The sequence below is a fragment of the Lissotriton vulgaris genome, chromosome 3_1, assembly GCF_964263255.1.
Source record: "Lissotriton vulgaris chromosome 3_1, aLisVul1.2, whole genome shotgun sequence".
NCBI lineage: Eukaryota > Metazoa > Chordata > Amphibia > Caudata > Salamandridae > Lissotriton > Lissotriton vulgaris.
In genome coordinates this window covers 92,708,762-92,732,894 of record NC_141689.1, presented here as the reverse complement: position 1 = coordinate 92,732,894, position 24,133 = coordinate 92,708,762, and the positions used below count along the sequence as shown (strand labels likewise).

The window sequence follows — 24,133 nt, the reverse complement described above, 5'->3', positions numbered from 1 at the left end:
ATCAGTGATGTCATGAGTGATACAAATATTTAAATATGTAAAAATTACTCGCTAATATATGTATTCACTAAGATACACTTTATAAGCCAGTTAACCAATCATTTAAAAAAAAAAAACATCCATTTAGACACTTATTTAAAAATGTATTCTTCCATCGACCTTTACAAAAACATATTTATTTTTCAGAAAGACACACATTCACTGGATGGTGTCATCAGTGATGTCATGAGTGATGTCACTGACCATGTCATGAGTGATGTAATATGTGACGTCATCAGCAGTGCATTGCAGGCGCGCAAGTTATAGTGAGTCCAACTAACTATAACGTGGGAATTTCAATGGTTTTATGTCAGTAAAATTTCCAGCTAACTATAACTGGTGTGAATCCTATGTTTTTTTCAGTGAATTTAATAGGTTTTTTAAATGCTAATTCCTAACTATAACGGATGTGAAACCTATGGTTTTTTCAGTAAATTTGTTTTTTTAAAATGCTATTTCCTAACTATAACTGGTGTGAAACCTATGGTTTTTTCAGTGAATTTCATAGGTTTTTTAAATGCTAATTCCTAACTATATATAAGGCCCCAAACCTATGTTTTTTTCAGTGAATTTCAAAATTTTGTTAATAGCAAATGTCTATAGCTGTGAAATGTAATATTTTTGAAAATGAATGAATCCTATATTATATTTAAAACAATTTTTTTAATGTATATTTTTTTTTTTTGCCCTGGAGTGCTCCTGGGGCGCGCCCAGGTGAGCGCCCCGGAAAGCGTATTCTTTTGAAGCGCCCCAGGGCGCGCTCCGGAGAGCGTCCCGTTAGCGCTATTGCAGCGAACGAAAACATAATCGTGATGTATCGCGTAGCCGCGTCCGCGTGATACGCACGGCGTAAGCGCACCCGGAAGCACTCGAGCGAATATGATCGCGCAACGTAAACATCCGACGCACTTACGCGACGCGACCCGGGGCGCGCCCACGGGCGCGTCACGTAAGCGCGTCGGGTCATGTGACCTGAAAATAACACTTTTAATTGGTGCAGAACAGTTTTGGTTTCATAATTATGAAATCCCTGGTCTTGTGACCTGAAAATAACACTTCTCATTGGTTAAGGACATTTTTTTTTTCCAAATGATGAAAGACCCCACCTTTTTTCCTTATTCTGACTTTGTCCTTTGACTGAGGAAGACCTGTTTTGAAATCTTTTAGGTATATTTTGTACTTTGTAATGGCTACAGTAGCAGCATCAGCTGGAGCATCTGCACCACCACCACCACCACCATCAAGAGGACCACCACAACATCATATTTATTTATTTTTTATTTTATTTGCATGTTTGTATCGCGCTGGGATCACCTCCCGCAGGAGTATCTCCGCGCCTTTGGCAGCTAAAAAAGCAACTAGCAGATCCTGGCCATAGATGTTATTATTCAGTTTTGAAATAGGAAAGTTTTCAATTGTTTCCTAAATGGGAGGTGATCCTTGCACAATCTCAGGGTTAGTGGGAGGCTGTTCCACAGAGTTGGGCCAGCGATTGAGAGGGTTCTTTCTCCTTGTCTTGCTTTTTTTGCTCTTGGAACGTGAAGCAAGGCCTGCTCACTAGATCTCAGGGAGCGTGTAGGTATGTATCGGGAGAATTTGTTGGTCAAATATGCCGGGCCCTTCCCCTGTAAACATTTGTGCATTATGCAGCAGGTCTTAAACTTCACCCTCTGTTTGATAGACAACCAGTGCAGCTTTTTCAGAAGAGGTTTAGAGGGGGTGCGAGGGGGTCGGTTTAAAACCAGGCGGGCAGCAGTATTTTGTATCACCTGGAGCCTGGAAATTACTGCTTCATTTGCTGACAGCAATAGTCCATTGCAGTAATCCAGGCGACTCAACACTAGAGCCTGAACCAAAGTTCTCCTAGTAGAGTCTGGTAGCAGAGGAAATACCTTCCTTAGCATCCCAATAATATGAAAACAAGAGCCCATCACTTTATTGCCATGTTGTTTTAAGGAGAGCTCCTGATCTAACCGGATGCCAAGGTTTTTCACTACCTGCTTGGGCTCCGGGACCGGGCCCAGATCTTGAGGCCACCAGTCAGGGGTCCACAGAAGTTTAGCCTCACCGAACAGCATCACCTCCGTCTTAGCAACATTACACTGCAGGAAGTTAGATGCCATACAGTGTTCCACCGCCTTCATCCCCTGAGCAAACGAGTTCCTGACCTCCACCGTAAGGGTTTTAAAAGGAAAGAGGAGTTGGGTGTCATCCGCGTATGATACCGGGATGAACCCATGGGATCTCATGATGTTGGCTAGGGTGGTCAAGAAGGAGAGGAGGAAGAGGAGGAGGGGACGAGGAGGAGGTGGCTGGAAGAACACAATACCCCATACCAACCCAAGCCACACATTGTATGGGAGTTTTTTTCCATCCCTGAGGGGAAAAAAGAGAGTGAATGCGGCAAAGGTGACTTGCCTTATCTGTGACATGGAACTTTCAAGGGGTAACCCAAATAAAAAATATTCATTTGGGAATAATACCATGATAAGGCACATGCTGCGCAAGCATCCAAACAACTATGCTGCCGCAGAGATGAGAGAACTGGCCAGCAACCCTCCCCAATCTACACCCAGCACCTCCAAACGAAAACAACCCACTCCATCGGGACCAGAGATAAGGGACTTCAACCACGGTTTGGAGAATTTAGGGTCACCTGTATTTTTTGTGGTAAGACCATCTCCTACGATGAGCAGAGCCTAAAGCTCATCCTCCTTGCTGGTGACAACCACAATTGCCCCAAAAAACCCTAATTTTTTCCTTATTTTTTTTAATCCAGTTGAGCCATTTTCAATAGTTCATAAAAGCCAAAAAAAGGACAAAATGTTCAAAAAACATTAAAAAAAATATAAAACGACACAAATAAGAAAAAAACCAGTTCTTTTTAGAACTACCTCCAAATTATAAAAAAAGGCTACATTTTTTTAAAACTCTATCATTCTTTTTTCCCCATGGAACGCTCCCCGGTACGCTCCGCGGTGCGCGTACCGGGCGGTCCCCCCGCGCAAATCAAAAGGCCCTTTTATAGCCCCCACATCAGACCTAGGGGGTCAGGGGGGGTCTAATCTGCCCCCTTATGGTCATTTCCCCCTTTGTTTTTGCCACCTCTTGTGTCTCGATCCTACCGAGACACAAGATGGCGGTTGCTCCGGACTGTTTCGAATGTTTACAGATACCCGAGAGCCAATCAGCTTTCTGCGCGCACCTCGCGTGGCGCGGCCATAGATATATATATTTTTTTAACCTAAATTACTCAAAATCCACTGGAGCACATATCTTGAGACATAGCAAAGGCACATCGGGCTACCAGTCCCTACAATTTTGCCAAGTTTGGTGGAAATCCATTCAGCAGTTCGGGCTAAAAGGGAGTTCGACCGCCCTATGGAAATTAACATGGGGAAAACACGTTTTGGGACCCCCCTTTTATCTCGGCCCCCGTTTGACGAATCCCCCCCACACACTATTTTTTTTTTTTTATTATTTAAGTAGTCCTCTACAGGCATCCTACTCTAGGCAAACATGCTTAAATTAATGATACTCTGGATGATAACCTCATTTGCATAAAACCATTGTCCGGACACTCCCCTAGGCGCACCCGCCAGATGTCACTCATGAACAAAACACGCAGATTTCCTAGAACGTCCGGGCGTAAATGACGTCATCGCACACAAATAAAACACTGACGTGCCTCCAGGATTGGCTTTTGCGTGTAAAGTCTTGCATTTTTAGAGCAGGTAAAATAGTCTTATGCACAGAAATATTTCCAGGACTGGACTCCACAGAGAGGTCTAGGAAAAGCACCTGCATTTTACAAGGGATCTGACAGGTAATAAGTAACCATCCTTGTAAAATTGGAATGTCCGTCTGCATCAGCAAACCTAGAAATGCTGAGGACCATAAAATGCATTCTACAATGGAGCACAACAGAGGGAGGCTTTGTTGGTCTGCCGAGAAGGCTTCTAGCCTGCTTAAGAGTCTCATAAATCTAGCATGTGCAGTAAAATCCCAATGTAAGCCACTCATGCAGAAGGAAATGTCAAATAGAATTCTTCAAATACCAGAAGCGGCCTTAGAATATTTCTTTAAGATCTTTATCTGAAAACGTTGCTTGTATTGCTTTATGTTCCTTAAAACAAATATTGATAAACTTGTACAATATATTTTTACAAACAAATGCTGTATTCATGCTCAATCTTTTTTGAGAAAGAAAGGATGTAATACTCTGCTGTAAACGTATTGAGTCAGCCAGCAAGAAGCTGAAAGGTTGAAGGGTCTGGGCTTGGAATAGTGCATGCTATTTTTTTTGCGGTTTGCTTTTTATTAGTTCTATATTTAAAGAGTCACTTATACCATACGCATTGGCAGTACATAACCCAGTCCAATCCAGAACACCTAATAAATCACTGTTCAGCCTGTACATTTACTTATAAAAACGAAAAATAGTGTATTTTACACACACACCACTCATTATTATGCGTTACTTTACTCAGATACTACTGATGGCAGGTGGAAATAACTATGATGACAACTTCCTAACAGTGAACACCCCTGGTCAGCCTTGCACCCGATAACAATACCCCCCCATGTATAATGGGCATCACAGAAGGGGATGAAGGTATCAAAATGTAGGCCTACTGGCATATAAAGGGGTCACCACATTAATAAAAGCAGAAATATATCATGAAAACTCATTGCAACACCAGTAAAATAATGAAGGATGGTACCATTTTACAATGACATTCATTAGGGCATTCAACGAGTCGCTGTTACCCTTGTGATTGTCAATAAAGCATTTCAATGATCTTCTTTAAAACATGTATTGAATCACTGTTAGCATTGTGATCATTAATAAAGAATGTCCATGGCTTTCATTAATACCTGCATTGATATACTGTTAACCTTTTCATTGTTGATAAAGCATTTCAAAACATTTCAAAAACCACATTAGTCTTTCTTTCTCTTTTATTCATGGTGCAGCGTACCTTTAGAACCCACCGACACCCAACACAAAACCTCTACATGACAGAGTCTTGTGGGTACAACCTGAACCTATAGTAGTTCTTAAAGGTGGATAACCACTCTGAGGTTCGTCAATCGCAACCTCACCCCACCCGGACCCCTACGGAGATTCAGGGTGAAAGTGACAAAACTAACGAGACAATTCCCTTGAGGGCCGTGACTGGGAAGGTGGGTTGTGTGATAAGAGTTGTGCACCCATCACCCCCAGACACGGGCATGGGGAGCAATGGAGGCACACCCTAGTGCTCCCAGGGTCTGGCCTCCCAGGGGGCAGAAGCTGGTAGAGCGCTGCAGCACTCCATTCTCCTTCTATCCCCAGGCCACTGGGGGCCCCCAGAGACATTCTGTGGCACACTAGGGGCTCCCTAGAAACATAACAAAAGAGTAAAGGTCTCCTCTCAGCAACAATATCTTTCCTCCCAAGGCCGTGGCCTTCCCCAGTAAGTTTTCGAAAAGCCGGGCCTGGAACCGTCAACCACAAACCTTTTCTTAAGCCCTGTTGGACCAACCTGGAATCAGGTGATGTGATTTTGCTCCTGGTGGCCAACTCCATCCACCAGGATTATTGCTCTCCAAACGGCTGGCCTCTAATTTCCAGTTTGGTTCTGGGAGCTTACTGTTGCTATAAGTTAGCTCCTTCCTCAGGACCGGTCCTCTGCCCAGCACCTGGTTTTCTCCTCAGTCTGGGGTCGCCAACAGCCCTCAAGATAGAATACCTTCCATGTTCCACAGCCTCCTTTGACCACCGGCAGAGCACCAAAGGTCAGCAGACATCAGGGTCCCCTTCCTTCTGGGTATCACATAATTGCAGGAGAGCCCACCGGGGTCTCCCCAAAAGGCCCATTTTCTTACTGTCTCCAGAAGGTGTAGAGGGCCCGCACCACTGGCCCTGGAAAATATTCCTCTGTTAGGAGCAGGCCTAATTACTGGCTAATGGGCCTACTGTGTGGGGAGGCCTTTGATGCTCCAGCTGGCCAGCAGATTAATTAGCTTGGCCCAGTGGGGTAATCAAAAGACTGAAAATCTTCTAAGGATCTGAATCAGAGTAAATTGATGAATCTTGAAGTGCCACAAAGAGTGCGCATATATGGGATTTAATACCTGAATTGCATTCAGAATTGTAATTTACCATAACGTGGTGTGTCAACCACATCTCTAGGCCAAACTATGGTGGAACTGCAGGTTTGTACAGATTTCACCCATAGTATATTATATAGTGAAACACACACACTTTTCAGTACTCATTGCAGATGTATATATGTTGTCATCACAATCCCTGATGGGACCCTTCCGCTGCAGGCTAGCTGTGCGCGGGTACCCGGCTGAGTTATACGGTAGTCTCACTCACTCAACCCATACACATTTGCACATACTTGTGTAGAAGCGTTTTAGTACCAACGTGCAATCAGCCCAGAGTCTATCACAAGAGCTGCGCAGCAGCAGACCTGATCTTAAAAGGCAGACACTGGCAGTTAGCATCCCAATCCATTGTAACAGAGTCTACAGTGAGTGACACTCAAGCCGAGAGACTCGCTCTTAGAAGAAGTCCATAAACCTGGTAGTATAAAAAGCAAAAAATAAAGCGGCGGAACCCATTTGTCACAAAAATTCCCAACATCTTGCACCCTAGACATTGTATCCCAAATACATCTCTTTACAGTTTATACTGACCATAAGGTAGCTGTACAGGTGTATTTGCAGATAATCAAAATATAAAACAATAGTGTGCTCAAATCAGATATACTCACTGTGCTTTCTTTAAGTGAAGGACATGACTTCTACCTTGTATGTAAACCTTGTGTTGAATCTGATCTTCATACTGGGGCTGTGAATAAACAATGTGCATGCCTTTATGAGATGAATGCAAGGGAATAGTTACTTTTTGAAAAGTGTCCCAGATTAAACATTTCGTTTTGACCCGATCTCATAAGAACCCACAATGCAAAAATATCAGCATTGAGAATCTGCTCACTCTTCAAAACTCAATTAATTAAAAAATGTCATACTTATAAAAAAAATATATGAACCTAGGACTTTGATACTCCTTAGACCTTTCTTTAAGGACTCATTTTCTGACAAAGAAGTGGCAAAGTGTGTAGAAAGCAAATTACCGGGCCATGTGCAGGATAATCTAGAAAATGCACACATTTATAGGACAAGCTCAAACTTAGGCACCTGATTGCCAATTTATGTTAATCAAGCTCACTTAAATTTGATCTTTTAGGATATATTGGAGAGAATAGAAGGCACACTTGTTTGATAATGGGCATGCTATATCAGGTTCAGCTGTACAGTGGTAGAATAAAGTCATATATCCATACTAAGTTACTATTTGCTCTCAGTTCAGATATGTAAAGCCAGAGAATGATCTTAAATAAAACACATCTGAAAGAAATTGGATGATTTGGGTGGGCGACTTCCCACTTCAAGGAATAACCACAACCTGTATCAAAGGTAGTCTCCAGGAATTTCAGGCAGGGGAAAGGTAACTAACCAAAAGATACTTTTCCTAAATACGTATAAAAAAAATCTGAATTTACCATTGAATTGGGTTTTTGATTATTAAGTCGTTGTTTCATAATTTGTCTAGCTGGTTCTAGATCTGAGATGCAGTATTAGAATTTTTGTCTGGACTATGATTTTCTGCATGGGACAGCTAGGTCGGTCACTGTGAAAATCATTTTTGGGCACCAGTCTCCGTAAGGACATGTTAACATAAAATTTCCACATACCCTACAAGTACATACCGTGTCCCCTGCCTTGTAAGGCTTGAAGCAATGTTTGCTCTGCCACTTTAGTGAATGGCCCAATAAGTGCCCCAGTACACTTGTGGCATTTAACTTCCAAGCTCTGTGTTTACTTTGCAGCCTATACAAGCTAGTAATAGGCAAGTTAACTATGCGAATTAGGAGTATGTAAATAAAACCATGTTTTAAAGGTGAACATAAGTGCCTTACAACTGGTCAGCAGGGGAAATTGAGTTCCAAAGCCAGCAAAAATATATGGTTCAGGAAAAGGTAAAGACATCTGGTGTGATCAAGTAGAAAAGGTGAATTCCCCACAATATCACTACCAAAGGTGCAAAGCAGTACTTGTCATGCAAGATAGTTCCGTAGAAAACATATGTTTGTTGCACACCTAAGTTATTCACATTTTATATTATCATTGTAATAATGTACAATAGTGTTCAGAGTCATGAAGTTTATTAGTATTCTTTTTATTGTTCTTTTAATGTGCGTGACAATCTACAACTCTACAATAACTGTTCAATCTTTGTAGTATGCATGACAACATAGAGGACTTTTCACCCTCTGCTGTATGCATTGGCTTTTGAGCCTTTGGCCAGCTATGCAGAGATGGGTCATGGTTATCAGGGCTTGGACATTCAGGGTTCAACACTGCATTGGGTTCTATGCGGATGACCTCCTGTTTTTCCTCTGCAATACTGAGGAGTATATTAATCGAGCCTAGAACATGCGCAAGAGCTTTGGCCTACTGTCTGGCCTGAAGGTAAATTGGCAGAACCACCAAAATAAAGTGCACCTGAAGATCTGGAACTCCTCCAGTGGGAACCCCGCTGCCTTGTATTTGTGAAGATCTATCACAATCCCACTGATCTCTTAGAAGGTAATGAGTTCAAGCCATTCGTTCCCTCCACCAATCTGCAGATTTTGGGTGGTGGGCCGTGTTGCTTTTTTTACTGAGTTTTATATAGCGCAAATCGGGTATCAGAGCACTTCACATAGCACCAGCTGCATTACTTGAAGACACTTGCTCTTTGAAGATGGTGGCCTTGCCACATCACCTCTACTGGCTGGATTTCTTGGGGGGATGCTTGCCTGAGGGTTTTCCTGAGGGGAGCCAGTGTGTTGGTGTTTTCAGAGATCCAGTGGTGGAGGTTACGTGTTGAGGTGTTGGCGTCCGTGGATGTTGGTAGTGGGAAATGGTGAGCTAGTCTTCAGTGACCTTGTTCCAGCTTCTGTGAGGATCACAGTGGGCGTATTGGCATATGGTGGGTTTGGTGAAGGAGAAGAGGATGCAGTAGTGAGGGGTCCAGTGTGGCACGGAGCTGTGGCTGAAGGAGATGATGCGGCTTTCGGAGAAGATGAGGTAGAGTGTGTGTCCTGCTGAGTGGGTTGGGTTTGTGACCATTTATTTGAGTCCGATGGTGGCAAGTCCGATGGTCTCCAGTAGGGATGAGGTGTTGTGGTTGTTGAGGTTGTCCAGGTAGAAATTGAGGTCGCCGAGGAGCATGTAGTCTGTTGAGGCATGAGTGTGCTGAGCGATGAAGTCGGCTATGGCTCAGCTGAAGGGGAAGCAGGTTCTGAGAGGTCTGTACAAGAAGGTACCGAGGAGGGTGGTATTAGAGTTGGTCTGGATATGGGAATGGCATTGCTCCTTGTCGAGTTAGAGGTCGTCGGAGCTGGTTGTGAGGCAGAGGGAGTTTTTTGCATACAATGGTGATGCCTCCTCCCGGTCGGTTGACGTGGTCCTTGTGGATCATTTTGTAGCCGTCAGGGTTGGCGGTTGCAATGTTCTGGGCTGAGGTGAGGTTCATCCAGGTTTCTGTAAAGAATGTGATGGCAGGGGAGATGGAGTCAAGCAGGTCCCAGATCTCCACGGCATGTCTTTTGCGGGAGCGGGTGTTTAATAGGATGCATCTGAGGTGGTGAGGTCCGGTTCTTGAGGGTCGTGCGGTCGGTGGGTCTGGTTTGCGGTGAGAGGAGAAGGAGCAGTTGTGGTAGGTGAACAGGGCTTGGGTGTTCTTCGGGGATGCGAGGGGGCAGGCGGTGGACCGTCTGCGGTTGAGTGCGTGTAGTTGCACCGGTGGATGGTCCGAGGCTCTGGGCGCTGTCCAGTTGTGGATGGGTGCAGAGAAACTTGCCCTGGGCACACCTTCGGACACGCAGTGGCCGCCATTTTAGTGTTTGGGGAGGGCTAGACAGCTGAGAGGTGGAAAAACGGCACTGGAGGGGGATTGGGCCATGAGGGGATGAGCAGCAGCAAGGGCACGGAAAGGGAGAAAAAGCGCAAAAGAGGATATATTGGAGAAAGTGAAAAAAAGCAATGATGGATAAAAAGAAAGTAAAAAATAAAAAAATAAAAAGAAGAGCAGTGGAGCAAAAAGGCAAAAAGCAGAAAAACAGGGGGCAGTAGCAAAGCAGAGATGCCCCTACTGGACTACCAGGGATGAGGCGCAGGCAGGTGCCGGCAAGTGGAGAAGGGTCTCGAACTTAGGACCTGAAAGGGTCAGAGGGCAACAGCTACCAGCCGGAGCTGTGCAGAGAGGGAAACAATTTACTGACAAGGTTTGGGTAGGGATGGACAATGGGAAGCAGGAAAATGGCGCTGGAGGGGGCGGGCCATAGGGGACGAACAGCGGCAAGGGCATTGAAAAGGAAAAAAAGGTGCAAAAAAAAAAAAAAAGGAGAAAGTGAAAAAAGCAATAATTGATCAAAAGAAAGTTGAAAAAAGAGCAGAGGAGTAAAAAGGCAGAAAGCAGAAAAATAGAGGGCAGAGAGCAGCAGCAGAGCGGAGATGCTCCCCACTGGACCACCAGGACCTTACTATGGTGTTGCTAGGAGTGCATCACCCACCACTGGAGTGATCCCATGTCATGATTCGTCTCAACCCCTCCCTGCTTTCCCCCAGCCTGACTCCACTATTAAGGACCCCCATGCTAAAAACAATGCTTCCTGGAGTGAATTTTGTCCAGTATCTGAAACCACTGTCATCAACATCATTTCTAAACTCAAACCCTTCTCTCATACCAAAGATCCTCTTCCTGCCCATTTCGTTCAGGAACTTAAACACATCATTGCCCCCATATGGACAAATATCATCAACTCCTCTTTTGCCACTGGCTGTGTTCCTGCCTCCCTTCAACTAGGTCAAATCTCCCCCAATCTCAAAACCACCACCGCTGACCCTAATGACCTAAACAATCTGCGCCCTATCTCAAACCTTCCCTTCCTCTCAAAAGCCCTTGAAAAATGTGTCCTGTCCCAATTAGATAACCATATCGTCTCCTTCAATCTCCTTGACGTTTTTCAATCTGGTTTTAGGATGCAGCACCGAAACTACTATGCTCAATATTACAGATGACATTCATTGCTCTCTGTACAAAGGTGAATCCTCACTACTAATCCTCCTTGACCTCTCTGCTGCCTTTGATTCTGTCCACCATCCCCCCTTCTTAATACTCTCAAAGATCGCTTTGGTATCCTATCCCCAACCCTATTCATGGAACCACTCACCCTTATTCTCAAACAAGCTAAAATCAGTTACCACCTCTATGCTAACGATACCAAACTATATTACAAGATCAAGTCCCACAATGACACCCTTCACCTCAACGATACCCTGAATAAAGTCCAAGCCTGGTTCCATCTTAATCATCTCAAACTGAATCCTAAAAAAACTGAAATCATCCTTTTCACTCCCAAAAACAATTCTCTACCTATCCAACTCTGGATCAATGATATCAAAGCACTCAATTGCTCTCTCTCCACATCTAACTCTGTCAAATCCCTAGGCATAAGCATCGGCCAGAATCTAAATCTCATCCCCCACATTAAAAATGCAGCGAAAGGTGCTATCTTCACCCTTCACCACCTCAAAAAAACAGCTTATGACTTCAAAATTGTGGTTCAATCTCTTGTTCTTTCCAGAATTGACTATGGCAACCCACACTTGTTGGCACCCCTAAAGTCCACCTTGCACCGATTAAATCCGTTCTGAACCTGGCTGTCAGGCTTATCTCTGACTGTAAGTGATTTGACCACATCTCTCCTGTCCTCAAAAACCTCAATTGGCTCCAAATTGAAGGAAGATCCACCTACAAGATTGCTTGCATCACTCACAAAGCCCTTCACCAAAACACCCCCTCTTACCTCTCTGACAAACTACAAAAAGCAGGGTGCTCCAGGTCCTTGAGGAGTACTAACTGCCTTGTCCTAACCCCCCCCAGACTCAAATGTAAAAAGACCCAATCACGTGCATTCTCTGGTAATGCCCCTACAATTTGGAACTCTCTCCCCAAAGATCTTCGCTGCAACCCCTCCTACCATCTCTTCAAAAAAAGCCTCAAGGTACTTCTTCTCAACAAATATTGGGGTATCTAACATCACTGAATCTGACTGTCCATTCTTTTTGTATTTTCTCTCTCCCTCTCTACCTTCCCATCTCGATCTTAATTTTCAACATTCCCCGTCTCCTATTTTGATCTATCAGTTACTTTTGCCTCCTATCATTTGACTGTAATGCCTTACCCTATGCGAGTAAACTGCACAATGTTAATTTTGTCTTGATATGTTTACCTACCATGTAAAGCGCTCTGATACTCTTGGGTCCAGTAACGCTATATAGAACTTTTAAATACATACATAAATAAATAAATAAATAAAACAAACAGAGGAGTTCAGGGTAACTGCTTGATTCTGGGCTAGGTGTATGCAAAATATATGCAGCAAGATACCATACTCCCCCAATTTGACTCTCTCCATGCTACAACAGTTGCCTCATGGCGGATGCTGGGAAGACTTGCAGCTTAGACTGATGCGGGAGTGACAAGAGTGGGAGAACTCTTCAGGGATTCAGAACGGCTCCCGTTTGAAGAGTTTAGTGAAGAGTTTGACCTGCCACGGGGCCATTTCCTCTTGCACAGAGCTCTCATTTCGGCACTAAGAAAGCACTGGGGCACTGGCTCATCTGAGCCACTTGCTCTCAGATGCTACCAATATGTGGCCTTATCAGCAGGTACCATTTATACGGTCTAATATCTCTATAAAGCGATATACATTGACCTCCTGTGCCCATTGGAGTGCCTGAGGACCTAGTGGGAGGTAGACTTGGGGGTTCCTATTGATTTATCATAGTCTGGGTCACTACCATGGAATGAACACCAAAAATCTCCAGAAAGTTGCTTTAATTAACTAACTACTATATCCTGTACAGATCACACCTTACCCCTGAGAGGATCAGAAGGTATTTGCAGGTGGATGAGGCAGTTTGCTCTAGATGAGGAGAGAAAGAAGCGCACATAGTGCACATGTTTTGGGCATGCCCCTTCCTGAACAATTTTTGGGAGAAGATCATGGCAACGATTGAGACGGTCATTAAGAGGGAGGTTCCCTGTTCCCCGGGTCAATGCCAGCTAGGGTGGTTTTCACATACAGCTAAAACAAAAGTTACTGGCAGATTTCAGGACCTATCCTATGTACTAGCCAAGAGTTCGAATGCCAGACACTGGAAGTCACCAGGTGGGACCCAAATAACTTCATGGAGGAGGGAAATGAAAAAATGGGCGCGACGTGAGGGAAGGGTACTACTGAGGTAGGCTAGACGAGGCATTGCCACACTAGAGACATCCAGGGCCTGGGAAGCGCTTGTGGACGGTTTTGTCACCCCGAAATCTGAAACCTCCATGACGTCGCTTGCAAGATCATAAGAGCTGCAAATATGTTAGGATGCTCTGGGCCTCCGTTGATGGTCTAGCAAGCCTTCGGCTACTTCTGCACACATCCAAGCATCACACTGAGTATTAGGCCTAATAATCTACATTAATCACCAGTGTGCACTGATGTATTGCCATTACTATACATTTTCAGATATTGTGCTGTGGGTGGGGCAAGGGACGGGAACATTCGGTACACTAAGGGGCTAGATGTGCAATGCATTGTTTATACTGTCATCCCTTGAATGTGCCAACTGTATCAGCGCTGTATGATGTATGTTCAGAAAACACTAATAAAGTTTGTTTAAACAAAAAAACAGAAGACTTTTCAAGGCTGTTAAAGGTAAACTGTAAACTAGATATGTACTCATGACAGAGACTCAATCATGCAGCGCATCCACTCAGGTACCCCATCGGACCCATGCCCCCACCACATCTGCAACCTGGAAACATCACCAATGATCCACATCATCAACACCTCCATCACTTCCGCCACTTTCCTAGAGGAATAGAAACTTACAGAAATCAACTCCCTCCTCAAGAAGCTCACAGCCGACCCGAAATCAACTGAGCAACTTCTGACCCATCTCCTCACTTCCTTATCCAGCCAAAGTGATTGAGACGGCCATCAACAAGCAACTCACAACCAACCTCGAACTTCACCATCTTCTAGACAACACTCAGTCAGGATCCAGAAAGAACCACAGTACCGAAACAGCACTTGTCATGGCCACTGATGACATTCGAATCATCCTGGACCAAGGAGAAACAGCAGACCTCAACCTGCTCGAATTCTCTGCAGTCTTCAACACTATCTCCCATAACAAACTCATGATAAGACTAAACGAGATTGGTATATATGGATCAACTCTAAAATGTATCTGTTCCTTTCTCACGGGAAGAACCCAAAGGGTCAGACTGCCACTATTCACATCAGAGACCAAGAAGTTGATATGCATAGTCCCACAGGGATCGTCCTTCAGCTCACGACATATAGATGACACCGCTCTTCAACATCAACCATCACAATACATCACTGTCATCTCTATCCCAATAACACCCAACACATCCGCTCCCTGATGAACAAAACAACCACCGCCAGAACCAACTTCACCAACTGCATGTTCATGGTAGCAGACTGGATGCCAACCAACTACCTTCAGCTCATCTCCCAGAAGACGAAAGTACTGGTCTTTGGCAAAAGGACCCCCCCCCCATAGGACTCCAACTGGTGGCCATCTGAGCTAGGTCCAATACCCACAGACCAGGCAAGAAATGTAGGGATCATCCTAGATGACAAGCTCAACATGATGGCTCAAGTCAAAGCAGTGTGCCTCTCTTGCTTCCACATTCTGTTCATGCTGCAAAAAATCTTCAAATGGTTCCTCAGAACGGATCACTGACAGAATATCGAGGAGCAAAATATCGACCTGCCAAAATATCGAGGAAATAATATAAAATGCCAGAATATCGAATTCCTATCTACAAACCGGTAAGTACAAAAATATCAAATCAAAAATGTTGTTGTAAATAATGTAGTTTCTTAAAATATCGAATTTTTTGAATGTCTTAAAAGTAATGTGAAATTAATGAAATAATAAATATAATTAACTAAAACATACTTAAAAATACCTAAATAACATTACAATTAATAAATAATTAATGCAAGTTAAAAATAAACATGCATTTTATTTTTTAATATATATATTAACTTAATATTAATAAAAAATATTCTATATTTTTAGCGTAGGATAGCAAGAGGGTAAATGTACTATTCACACTCCAGTGAGTACAACAGTAGGGAAAGCGTAGGATAGTAGGAGGGTAAAAATTACTATTCCCACTCCAGTGAGTAAAACAGTAGGGAAAGCGTTGGATAGCGGCAGGGTAAAAATAACTATTCCCACTCCAGTGAGTGAAACAGTAGGGAAAGCGTTGGATAGCAGAAGGGTAAAAATTACTATTTCCACTCCAGTGAGTGCAACAGTAGGGAAAGCGTTGGATAGCGGGAGGGTAAAAATTACTATTCCTACTCCAGTGAGTGCAACAGTAGGGAAAGTGTTGGATAGCGTAGGGGTAAAAATTACTATTCCCACTCCAGTGAGTGCAACAGTAGGGAAAGTGTTGGATAGCGAAGGGGTAAAAATTACTATTCCCACTCCAGTGAGTGCAACAGTAGGGAAAGCATTGGATAGCGTAGGGGTAAGACTTACTATTCCCACTCCAGTGAGTGCAATAGCAGGGAAAGTAATGATTTAATATTTAAATACAAATAAATTCATCAATACCAGTAAAACATTAATTAAAAGTAATTACCAATTACAAAATATTTAATAATTAATTAAAAATACCAATAAATATTTATTAAAAATTAATTGCCAATTAATAAACAGCCGTTTAATTTTCAATACCAGAAATTAAGTAATGAAAAATGTTACCAATTAATAATTAACAATTAACAGTAAATTATAAATACACAAAAATAATTTCAATAATTATTTAATTAAAATTAAATTACTTCCCACCCTATTCTCCTATAAACCCACAACTCCCACTGAATAATGAAATATAATCAATTAATAATACCAATTAATAACAATTAATTACCAATTCATAATTAAAGATTAATAAATTAATTATCAATACCAATAAATACAAATAAATTACTCCCCACCCTATTCCCCTATAAACCCACAACCCGCTACGGAATTCAATTACCCAAAAATTAAATAACATAAAATTCATTACGTTAAAAAAATTCAAACATACATTACAAAAATAATACATACTTTTAAACACATATACTAACACTTAAAACACTATTACATTTTTAAAAATATTTTTAACAACAATATTATGACTCTTGATCTTACTAACTTTGATATTATGGAAAACAAAATTTCTTGAATTTTGATATTCGGCACTACTATATTTCTGCAATTTAATATTTTTTCCATTCTATACAAAAAACTCTATATTCTGTCAATTCAATATTTTTTTCGATGTTGTGACTGTTCACCCCTCAGAACACCCTAGGATCGTCACGCAAGCACTCATTACCAGCAGGCTGGACTACGGCAACACTCTCTACCCTGGAATCTTCAAACAACTCCTGACCATCCAGAACACCGCTGTATGATTCATAATTGATCTCCCACAATGCACCCACTTCACACCACACCTCAGGAAGCTTCACTGGTTCCCCAGTCACAAGCGCAACAAAATCAAATGTCTCACACACACATACACCCCCTACACAACACAGGACCAGAATACCGGAGCAGTCGCATACACTTTCACCAACCCACCAGACACCTATGCTCTGTCTCACTCTCATTTACACTCATTCCACACATCCGCAAAAGCAAAACTGGAGGTTGCTTATTCTGTTACCTCTCCCCCAAGACATGGAACTACCTCCCTCAACACTTCAGAGCCTCCTCCTCACTTCTGGAGTTACGCAAGTACCTGAAGACCTGGCTCTTCGTATAAGCATTCTGGGGACCACAAAACAACACCAGTCTAACTGCCTGGATGCCCTCTCGGGTGAATAGTGTCCTACATATACAAACCAATCTAGCACAACATAATCACCAAGCGGGGAGGGTTTTGACCACGAGATCATTGACAAAGACAGAAACAAACAATACAGATAATGTTTGATCATGCAAGAGAAACTTACTTCAAAATTGCTTGGAAACAAGGAGCTAATGCAGACAACACAAGAGAACAAACTAGCCCCGACATAAGAATTGTAAATGTATCCAAAAGAAGGATGGCAACTGTTAAAATAAACATTGAGTAAAGGTTTGGGATTTTGGCTTTCTTAAATTTGTGATTTCTCTAAAATACAAATTGAATTGTATAAATGTATTCACAAACTAACATTATCCAGTATTTGGGTGTCTTTCATAGATTCACATGCCTGAATCATTCCCCGTCGAGACGGGAGCCTCCGGTATATAAAAAAGTAATGTCCTATAGACATACATAGAGAAGAATAGGCCTAAGGATCCCACCTTAGTGGCCTATCCACGCCCTTTTTGTAAAAGGACCAAACTAGAGTAGGCCCAAAGGTCCCACCTTAGTGGCCTATCAAAGTAAAGAAGCCAACCAATCAGCTACCACCTCCTTCTAGAACCTTCCTGTCAAGAGCCTAGGTCTCTCAGATTTTCTACCGCACGTTGTGCTAGGGAGTCTCCACCTGAGTTCTCCTCAGGATTTTTTTCTTTTCTTCAAAAAACGAGTTTACCAAACTTAGTACATTATGGCTGATGCCCAGAAAAAGGGTCTCTTCAGAGCCTGTTCCTCGTGTGGAAAGAAAAGGCTCCATGTAGAGGACAAACATGAAACCTGCTTATATTGCCTCTACCCTCACCATCTACCCAAGGACTGTAAAATATGTAGGACCTTCTCAAATAAGACCCTTAAAGACAGAGAAGGACGCCTGATGCTCTGGCTGGACAGGCTGAAGAAGAGGACAGACGACTTAATGTCAGAAGACGGTGAGAGTGTCTCTGGTACTTCACAATTTTCCTTGAAGAGGCCAAGGGTTACTTCCCCTACCCCCTCAGACACCCCTCCTAAGAAGACTCAAGAAGTCCTCAGAGGGCAAAACCTCAGTGTCTGACAAGGATCTCTTCAGCGCAAAAAACTGCTTCACCGTCGGCGACGACAGCATCATCGGCCTCCTCATCGAAGACGAAGACGACGCCTTCATCGACTGCGAGTATGCCAGTGTCGTCGACCATTCCATTTACATCATCGACGACGAAGATCTTATCGTCAACGAGGAAGTCGACGACGAAGTCAAAGTCGTCGACGATTGCGCCGTTGACGAAGATCATCCCGTCGACGAAGGACACGTCAACGAGAATTCCGTCAACGGGAACACAGTCGACGGGGGCACCGACGACGACGGGGAAATTACCGTTGACGAAGGTAATGTCGACAGAGACGCCATCGACGAAGTCGTCGACGACCCCTGGAAATGCATGGTCGTCATCAGCGCCGCATATGACAACGCCAACAGGGAAATGGAAAGAGTCTGTGTTGCTATCTCAAGCCATGGATAACTTGCCACCACAGGCAGCCCATATCGGCATTAAAAGCTCGAGGAAACCAATTACGCCAGACCTGACGTCACCTAGTAGGGTGCAAGAGCTGCCTCCAACCTGCCTGCTTCAAGGTGAAGAGTCGGAGGAAGAGTTGTACACACAAGCCACAAGCCCATCAGACCTTGTGGTCAAGTGCCAAAGCACTGATAAGGAAATGGAGGAAGTGGAACATATGGAACATAAAATCCACACTCAAGTCCGCACACAGGTTACACCGATGGTGAGCCTACCAGCGGCCATTGTATCAGACCTGCAATTTTTAATACAGGACTATAAACAGCGGTTTCCTTAAAAGCCCACTACGCCTGTACCTACATCTGTACACGCACCCACTCCATTGACCTGACACAAGCCGCCACCACTGGCGCTTAGTGGGCAACAAGAGCCAGCGCAAGAAATTCAATCGTCTGATGACGAAGAAGGGGACCAGGAAGAGGGCGAGGTCCGTGTAGACGAGTCTGACCCAGACGTAGATCAAGACTATATCGCTCCTTCTCCGGCCTCCCCGGAACCACAGTCCTCAGAATCACCACCCGCAGACATCGGTGGATTCCATAACCTTGTAGAGCGTGCAGCCAAATGATTCCACAGGACTATGGAGTCTCAGGAAACAGAGTGCTTCCTGTACGACTTCAAGGAACCAGCTAAAAAGAAAACCAAGTCAATCCATCATTGACTTTATATGGAAGCAAGGGAAATTACTGATGCAAACACCAGCTTCAATCCCAGTAGTAGTAGTACCCAGGCTCGACAAGAAATACAAGGCGACATCATCAGCGCCAGCATGCCTCACAGGTCACCGCAAGGCAGATTCTGTGGTAACCCAGGCGGCACAGAAAAATTCACGTAACCCAGCATCGCCTCTGTCAACACCACCTGACAAGGAAGGCAGAAAACTGGATACTATTGGCAAGCGTTTTTCCACCACGCCGGCCAGGACAGTAAAGGTGGCAAATTCCATCGCACTTCTGGGCCGCTACAATCTGCAACTTTGGGCAGATATTGCACCTTACCTATCTAACCTGCCAGAGGATGTAAACGAGGAAGCTCAATCGCTCCTCTTGGAAGGCAAGAGATCTGCTTCTGAGCTCATTGACTGCGCAATGGCTGTCGCCATGACCGGTTTCAGGCAACTGGCAGGTGCTGCTGTACTCAGAAGACAAGGCTGGCTTAAAGCCACCTCTTTCCGTCAGGAGGTGCAAACGTAGATTCTTGATATGCCCTATGACGGCCAGCATCTCTTCGGGGAAAAGATTGATGAGGCCTTAAATACTATCAAAAAAGACACAGACACTGCCAAAGCCCTTGGAACACTGCAATTCCAGAACCAGTCCTTTCGTGGAAACAAAAATAGAGGACAATCTTCTTATAGAGGCACATACCAGAACAGGTCCTCATATTCATACAACCAGAACAGAACGCAATACCGACCGCGACAACAGCGGCAAGGGCGTCAGACTTCCTACGGCAAGTCTAACTACAGGGGGAAGACCCAGAAAAAACCTGCTGGCAACCGCCAATGACTTGTGTCAATGGCCAGTCCATCCACCATCGAACTTCTTCAAAATTGGAGGGAAACTCACACACTTCGACAATTGAAGATTGATAACAACAGATCGGTGGGTGCTCCAGCTAATTCAATTCGGACATTCTCTGGAATTTGTCACGATCCCCCCCGACAATACCACCTCGCAAACGGTCCCACAGGCACCTACGATTGCTTCTTCAGGAAATCTCTTCCATGCTGCAGAAGGGAGCGATAGAGAGAGTTCCACCAACCCACAAAGGAAAAGGGTTTTACTCCCACTTCTTCCTGATCCACAAGAAAGGGAAAAAGTGGAGATCAATCCTGGACCTCAGGGCACTCAACGTGTTCCTAAGGAAACAATTGTTCCGTATGGTGACACTCCAGGAGATCCTGGGACTATTAGAGGAAGGGGACTATATGACGTCCTTAGACCTGCAGGACGCTTACTACCATATTCCTATCCTCAAAGGGCACAGGAAGTACCTCAGGTTTGCTGTAGCGGGGCAGCATTACCAATTTTGTGTCCTCCCGTTTGGCCTCAAATCTGCCCCACGGATATTTACCAAATGCCTCTCCTCTGTGGCTGCCTTCCTTCGTCAACAAGGACACCAGGTCTTCCCATACCTGGACGACTGGCTGGTAAAGGCACCATCTGCGACCGGCGCAGCCAAATCCTCCAGCGCCTGTCTGGATATTTTCCAACGTCTAAGTTTGACCCTCAACCACGAGAAGTCTGCACTGGAGCCCAACAAGGTCATTACATTTCTTGGGGCGACTCTAGACACGAACGTGTCAAGGCTTTCCCTTCTCAGGAAAGGAAAGTCAAACTCATCTCCCTGGCCACGTCAGTGGCATCAAGGAAGACTTTACAGGTCTGCACCTTCAAGTCCCTCCTCGGCATGATGTCCTCATGTATCATGCTCATACCCCACTGCCGCCTCAAGATGCGCCCACTCCAGGAGGAGTTGACAAACCAATGGACACAAAGTACAGGATCATTCGAGGACCGCATACGAGTCACTCGAAACATGGTCAACCACTTACAGTGATGGAGATCGCTCAAACACCTGTTACAGGGATTGCCGTTTCTGCTTCCCGCAGAGCCACATGTGATAACAACGGACGCATCCCTAGAAGGCTGGGGAGCGGTCCTCCAAGAACTCCAGATCAATGGCAAGTTGACAGAACAGGAAACCCATCTCCACATCAGCCTATTGGAGTTAAGAGTGGTCTTCCTAGCTGTACAAGCCTTCCTGCCACGCATTCAAAACTCCCCAGTGCTCGTCAGAACAGACAACACCACGACGATGCACTACTTGAACAAGTGAACAAGCGGGGGGGACGAGATCACTCTCACTATCTCGCGAATCGCAAAGGGTCTGGAACTGGCTTGTGGAACATGGGATAACGCTGAAAGCAGAGTACGTCCCGGGCAAGGACAACGTCTTGGCGGACGCTCTGAGCAGACAGGGATCTCCATCCCACGAATGGGAACTAGACATGGAAGTGCTGGAACACATCTTCGCGGAATGGGGAACTCCGCGAATAGACCTCTTTGCCACGAGAGAGAATGCCAAATGCCCAAGCTTCGCAAGCAGGCATCACCACTCAGGAACTCTCGGAAATGCATTTTCCATTGCATGTTGCAAAGTCTTTGCATATGCCTTTCCGCCATTGCCACTGATACCCAGGGTTCTCAGGAAGATGAAGTCAGAGCCCTGCACTCTGATTCTGATCGCTCCATTCTGGCCGAGGCAGCATTGGTTCACGGACCTTCACCGCCTCTCTGCCCAGCCACCTATTCACCTGCGTCAACATCCAGCTCTGCTCACAATGTCCCAAGGACAGGTACATCACCCGAATCTGAGCTCTCTAAAATTGTGAGCTTGGCTCCTGAGTACCGGGAATTCAGCCACCTAAACATCCCGCAGGAGTGCAGAGACGTCCTTGCAAAGGCTAGAGCGGACAGCACTAATAAAACTTACTCATTAAAATGGAAGCAATTTTGCTCTTGGTGTGTGGCCGAAGGCCTGCACCCTTTCCACATCACTCCACAGCAGCTGCTACCATACTTACTACATCTGGCACAATCAGGCCTTGCACACGCATCCATTAAAGTGCATCTGGCGGCGATCTCAAGATTCACCAGGACTTCTAAGGGTCCATCCCTGTGGGCAAACAGACTTATAAAGCAGTTCCTTAAAGGTCTCTACAGGTCCTTCTCACGACCAAGGCTGATCCCTCCGTCGTGGCACCTCAATGTGGTCCTTCACCAATTATGAAGCACCCTTTGAACCCATCCATAGGGCAGACATCAAATTTATCTCATGGAAAACGGCCCTCCTCCTGGCTTTGACTTCTGCTAGAAGGGTCAGCGAGTTGCCGGCTCTCTCAATTCAAGATCCTTTCATTCAGTTCAGGGAGGACAGAGTGATCTTATGAACTAAACCTCGGTTTATTCCGAAAGTCCCTTCGGACTTCCACCTCAACGAAACAGTGGTCCTCAGGTCATTCTTTCCAAATCCTACCACTGTAGCTGAGAAAACTCTACATTCGTTGGATCTGAAGAGATGTCTTTAATTCTACATTGACAAGACAAAACACTTCCGAAAATCATCTCAACTCTTTGTTGCCTCTAGTAGACCACGGAAAGGCATGCCCCTGTCAAAACAAAGCATATCAAGGTGGATTTCCTCGGCGATCACCTTTTGCCATGACAAGGCCGGACGACCTTTGGACTCCAGAGTCAAAGCTCATTCGACAAGAGCCATGTCCACGTCTTCGGCACTGTTTGCTGGAGTGCCGGTATTGGACATCTGCAGAGCGGTGACCTGGAAGTCACCGCATACCTTCACCAGGCACTACTGCCTGGATACTGAGCTGATGAAGGATGCAGCAGTGGGCCAAGCAGTGCTTCGACATCTATTCCAGTGAGGTGAGCCTTCCGACATCCCTCCATCCTTTAATGGTATGCACATTCTTTTACTAATATTTACATGACAATGCATTTTGGTGGTTTGCAGTCGCGTGATGTGTATTATCTACAGACTCGTATATGATGTTCCATCAAAAATGTGCATAATATATTGCTTGCTACTCTGATTCAGGCATGTGAATCTATGAAAGACACCCAAATACTGGATAAGAAATGCGTTACCTGTAACTGCAGTTATCCAGTATTGGTGTCTTTCATAGATTCACATGCACCCTCCCGCCTCCCCTGGAAGGACTCACCTATCTCTCTAACAAGTTTACGCCTACCTAGCTTGGTGCGTACGAAAATCTGAGAGACCTAGGCTCCTGACAGGAAGGTTCTAGAAGGAGGTGGTAGCTGATTGGTTGGCTTCTTTACTTTGGTCCTTTTTACAAAAGGACATAGATAGGCCACTAAGGTGGGACCCTTGGGTCTACTCTAGTTTGGTCCTTTTTACAAAAGGACGTGGATAGGCCACTAAGGTGGGATCCTTAGGCCTATTCTTCTCTATTTATGTCTATAGGACATTACTTTTTTATATACCGGAGGCTCCCGTCTCGACGACGGGGAATGATTCAGGCATGTGAATCTATGAAAGACACCAATACTGGATAACTGCAGTTACAGGTAAGTAACGCATTTCTTATTTAAGCACTTTAGCAAAAAAGGATCCCAGACCTAATCCTTCAAAAGTTCTACTAATTAATTGTGATTACAGTATAAGGGATATTAAGTTTATATAAGGACTGTCCTTTAATGATATTGGGATCTAAACAACAACTATCATGGACATTATGTATGATCTGAACATTGATAGTAGCCTTAAACCTAGCTATACTTGTATTCCCTCCCCTCCCCATTAACTTCAGGTAGCAGCATAGACCTGTTTTAAAAAGTAGCACTATGCCATCAGTTTGACCTAGAGGACAGACTAAAACAAATTCCCATCACACCATGATGACAACACCACAATAACCAAAAGGTGAGCTCTTAACACCTTA

General features: G+C 44.4%; 1 protein-coding gene across 1 annotated transcript in view; it reads right to left on the bottom strand.

Annotated features, from left to right (window-relative positions):
* The window catches only part of ADAM33 (ADAM metallopeptidase domain 33), a 227,705-nt gene that overhangs the window by 135,014 nt on the left and 68,558 nt on the right, over positions 1-24,133 (bottom strand). Inside the window, exon 3 of the mRNA XM_086962852.1 lies at positions 6,807-6,883. Coding sequence (XP_086818978.1) covers positions 6,807-6,883 — 77 coding nt within the window. The remainder of the gene's footprint in view (positions 1-6,806; positions 6,884-24,133) is intronic.